The 5,208-nt window shown below is 39.2% G+C and overlaps 1 protein-coding gene across 1 annotated transcript in view; it reads right to left on the bottom strand.

The window, feature by feature from the left end:
- The window catches only part of IKBIP (IKBKB interacting protein), a 17,869-nt gene that overhangs the window by 6,218 nt on the left and 6,443 nt on the right, over positions 1-5,208 (bottom strand). The window contains exon 2 of the mRNA XM_006875932.1: positions 1,810-1,927. Coding sequence (XP_006875994.1) covers positions 1,810-1,927 — 118 coding nt within the window. The remainder of the gene's footprint in view (positions 1-1,809; positions 1,928-5,208) is intronic.

Genomic DNA, 5,208 nt, shown 5'->3' on the forward strand with positions numbered 1-5,208 from the left:
AGTTTTACATGGGATTAGTTGTTTTATCGGCGTGCTGGTGTGGCACTGTAGGATAAGCACTGGACTGCTAACTGCAAGGTTGGTGGTTCAAACCTACCATCTTCTCTTTGGAAACCTATACAGGATTGCTATGAATTTTTTAATTATCACCAAACTTTTCTGTTTAAATATAATTTTGTTTAAAATTTGTTTTCAATTGCTTTTAATCAAGTATATCTAAAGTTTTTAAGCTCCTTGAATTTTTTCTATCATTTTGTTCTCTCTCATTAGCGTAACCCCAACGGCTAAAACAGATTCCAACTGAGCCCTAGGTCAAAATATCATCTTCCTGAAGCACTTTCGCAGAGACACCTAAATCGATACTCCGGGGAATCCCCTGACATTTGCTGAGGTGTCATAAATTTCATCTGTAACTTTCCTCTTCTGGGAGATTATAACTCATCCTGTGCATAAAGCTGCATGGCTGTACACCGTCTGTCTACCATATCTGCTTTGATAACGTACTTGCCCACTTGCACAGGTCATTGTCTATTCTGGGACACACATGAAGATTTAGTAAATGAAGAAACGAACAAACAAAGCATGCTTCCCAATGATAGCTCAGTCCCAAAGAGCCAGACAATGCCCACATGATGCTTTATTGATTGCAGCTGATCCTCTTCTGAGAGGAATGGGAGTTACAGAAAGTTTTATCTGTGTCACATTTCTAAGATTCACAGTAATAGTGCCATTTGGTGGAGGTTAGCATTTGCAAACACAATATAAACATGGATGTTATTTTCAGTAGAACTATTATTTGGCTAGACACCCTGGTGGCACTGTCAGATAAGCTCTGGACTTCCAATCACAAGGTGGACAGTTCAAATCCAACACCTGTGCCACATGAGAAAAGTGAGGCTTTCTGCTCCTGTAAAGATTTGTAGCTTCAGAAACCCTAGACAGGGTCGCTTTGAGTTGGAATCAACTCAAAGGCAGACAGTTTGTTTTTGATTTTTTGTTATCTGGCTACAGAATTAGCACTTATGTTAGTCATTCTTATTACACATGCATGTATACTTATAAAACGGGAAAAGATGTACAGATTTTTTTCCCAATAAATGTTACTCATATTCTAACTTTATAACTAACAATAAAGCATATTTTCAATTTCCTAGACACCTGATAGGCACTCTAGTGACTCAGCTGCTAACAGAAAGGTCAGCAGTTTGAACCCACCAGCTGCTTGATGGGAGAACGATGTGGAAGTCTGCTTGCTTCCTTAAGGATTGTTGTTGTTAAGGGCTGTCGAGTCAGTTCTGACTCCTAGTGACCCTGTATAGGGTTTCTGAGGAGTGGCTGGTGAGCTTGAACTTCCAACCTTGCAGTTCAAACCGACCTTGCAGTCCAGCGAATTAACCCGCAGCGCCACACCAGGAATCCTTTGAAATCCTAGGGGGCAGTTCTACTGTGTCCTGCAGGGTCACTGTACGTTGGAATCAATTCGACAAAAATGAGTTTGGTTTGTATTTTTTTTCAGGTGCCTGGTATTTAAATAGAAAGTACTGAATGAATATGAGCATACTGGCCTTTTTCAATGAAAACATTTGTTCCATAAAAAACTCCTTGTTCTTTCAAAATACAAGCTGAATCTACACTGGATTGAAGGAAAGATGTCAGGAATTAAGAAGACCACTCACTGAAGGTTAAAATAACAAAGGTATAAAAAGACAGGAACCAGGAATTTCTAAACTGGAGGTTGTAGTGGGAGAGCTGGTATTGGGGGGAAAATGTTAAAAATCTCCCTAAATAATTCAATTAGTAATTAATTACCTTTTCTGAAATTAAACTGATTTTACTTTGAAGTCCCTGGAACTCGTTGTTTTCTATTTTCAGTAGCTGGTATTGACTTTCCACCTTTGCAAACTTTTCGGACTGCTGAAATACAAACCTAGAAAAGAAAAAATAAAATCTAAACTGCCTAATTCATATTCATTTAAATTTGAATCTTAAAGAAATAGTATACCCATTCTGGTAAAAACAACCTAAGTTTTAGTATTGGTAGCTGCAGCTTTTATCAGATTTCAACAACATTTACAGAGTGTGGAGTAGCGGTGGCAAGTTGGGCTGCTAAACTCAAGGTCAGCAGTTCGAAACTACCAGCTATTCCACGGGAGAAAGATGAGACTTTCTGCTCCCATAAAGATTTACAGCCTCAGAAACCCTACATAGAGTCGCTATAAGTCGGAAGCGACTCCACGGCACACCTCCACCACCACTATGTGGTAGGGAGTCCTGGTACAGCACTGCAGGATAAAGTGCTGGACTGCAAGGTCAGGTTGAACTTTGTGGTGGGCAGTTCAAACCCACCAGCCACTCCTCAGAAACCCTATACTGACAGGGTTGTTAAGGGTGGGAACCTCTCGATGGCACTTAACAATAACAACTATGTGGTGGAGTTCCTGAGTGGTGCAAATGGTTTATGTGCTTTCGTTGCTAACAGAAAGCATGGTGGTTTGAGTACACCCAGAGACACTTCAGAAGAAGGGTCAGATGATCTACTGAAGAAAAATAAGCCATTTAAAACCCTGTGAAGTATATTCTATTCTAACACACAAGGGGTCACCATGAGTTGGGACTGATTGATCACAACTAATAACTAACCATGTGGTAGTACTGGCTGCTCCAGCAGAAATGAGGAAAACGCTGTTCCTCGAACTCTGGTGTGGCGTTGTGGGATAAGCACTGGACTGCTAACCAAATGGTTGGCAGTTATAACCCAACAGCAGCTACACGGGAGAAAGACGCGGCTTTCTGTGCTCATCAAAATTTACAGCCATGGAAACGCTATACAGGGTTGCTGCGAGTCAGAATGCACTGAATGCCAATTTGAGTTTGAGTAGTTCACAGCCCATTGAGTAAGATGGTGAGATTCCGTAATAATAGATGTCTGTGTAAAAAATATCTCAGAGGAAGAAATGATCAACTACTCACAACAGGATCTTTGATGTCTATTAATATTTTCCTCAAGGCTGTATTTGGTCAACATCTAGAAAGTATTTCTCTCTAAAAGTGTTCTTACACTACAATACAGAAGTAACAGAAAATTAACGAAAAGCAGTCAAGTAGAAAGGAGAGGTGCTGATGACTAAAAGTTGCAAAAGGAACAGAAGAGTCAACATTATGAAAAGAGCCATTGTCAAAGTGACAATAAAACACATATGCAAAGTCTATAATCTACACATGCTTATACTCTACAACTCACAGTGTATTTTAGATGTACAGTTTACCCTTGAACAACACGGGTTTTAACTGTGTGGGTCCACATATTGTTGTTGTTGTCAAGTGCCATCAAGTTAGTTCTGATTCATAGCGACCCAGTACAGGGTTTCTGAGGAGTGGCTGGTGAATTTGAACTGCTGACCTTGACGTTCAAACTGATCTTGCAGTCCAGTCCAGCATATTATCCTACAGTGCCACACCACTTATACGTAGACTTTTTAAAAAATGCCAGGTGATGCTAATCATCTCTGCATGAGTTTATTTCTCCAGTAAATATTGTATCCCAGTAAAAAGTGATCTTGCGAGGTTCTCATGTATTTTTCATCATGTTTTAGTGCAATATTATAAACCTTAAATAGCACCATGGGACCCATACAAAGTGCCATTAGTGATGCTGGAAATACACCTAGGAAGCAGAGAAAAGTCATGACATTACAAGAAAGTTAACTTCTTGATGTGTGCCATCTACTGCTGTGGTAACCTAATATTTAAAGATGTGTGATCCCAGCATAAGGACCACCGTAAAAAAGAAACTCAACAGGTTGTCACTACAGCTACACCAACAGGTGTGAAAATCTTGTACTTTTCCAGAATACCTCTTTATCTTATATTGGAAATGCTTTTATGTGGGTGCACTATATAATACAATTAACATACAAGATATGTGGTAATTGACTATGTTATTGCTAAGGCTTCTGGTCAACAGTAGGTAATTAGTAGTTACGTTTTTGGGGAGTCAGAAATTATAGGCAGATTTTCCACTGAACGAGGGTTCAGAGTCCATAACTCCTGTGTTGTTTAAGGATCAACTGTATTCTAAAATTGGAGTCTCTTAATTATCTGTGCTGCCATTAAAGAAATACCATCAGCGATGGCTTTAACAAATTTGTTCTTTCAGCTTAGGAGGCCAGAAGTCTGATTCAGCCACCAGCTCTAGGGAGAGGTTTTCTTTGCTTGCCCTGGGGGAAGGTCCTTGTCACGAATCTTCCTGAGCCCTGAGCCTATGCGAGTTTCTCAATACAGGGACTTCAGTGAGCTTTGCTTCTGGCTTCTATTTCTTGATAGTAATGAGGCTCCTTTGATTTTTTGCTCCTTTGTTTGATTTCTTTTATATCTCAAAAGACATTGACTCAAGATAAACCTAATTCAGTAAATTGTATCCTGCCACCTTAACATAACTGCTTTTAATTCTATCTCATAAGAATCATGTTGTTGTTGTTAAATGCTGCTGAGTCAGTTCTGACTCACAGTGACTGTGTACAGGGTTTCCAAGGAGTGGCTGGTGAGTTTGAACCACCAACCTTGTGGTTAGCAGTCCAGTCCCAACTCTACAGCCACGCCAGGGTTCCATAGACATCATAAAGGTTAGAATTCACAACACGTAGGATAATTACATCAGATCACAAAATAATGGAAACTCATTACATAATAATGAAAATCATGGTCCAGCCAAGTTGACATATAATTTTGGGAGACACAATTCACAAACGAATTGCCATTGGATCTATATACCATTTTTGTTAATCTACTGTGGCTCAGTTCTTCAGGTTCAGAAAAGAAACAGAACCTCTTTGTATCTTAAGCCATCAAAAAAAAAGAATCACTGAAGGAGAACCATGGGAAACAGCTAGCTCACAGTACCTAGACAGAAGATTCAAAAGCAGCTTACAAAAAATTCTGTATCCTGGGTCCTAACTACAGAGATTCTGTGTTTTATTTATTTTATTTTTTGTAAAGTTTTTATTGTAAATTGAGTGATAGTTTACATTGGAGAATATCAGTTTTACACCATCATTTCATTGTAATGATTACAATCCCCTCCGTGCATCATCATTCAATAATATTTACTTCTATTCCCTCTATTTGATGTATACAAAAACACTCAGGAATATATAATCATTTAACCAACCAAAGGGCACATTCTGCAAGCCTGCCTCCTGGCTGCCAGCA

This window comes from Chrysochloris asiatica, unplaced genomic scaffold (genome assembly GCF_000296735.1).
Source record: "Chrysochloris asiatica unplaced genomic scaffold, ChrAsi1.0 scaffold00347, whole genome shotgun sequence".
Lineage (NCBI taxonomy): Eukaryota > Metazoa > Chordata > Mammalia > Afrosoricida > Chrysochloridae > Chrysochloris > Chrysochloris asiatica.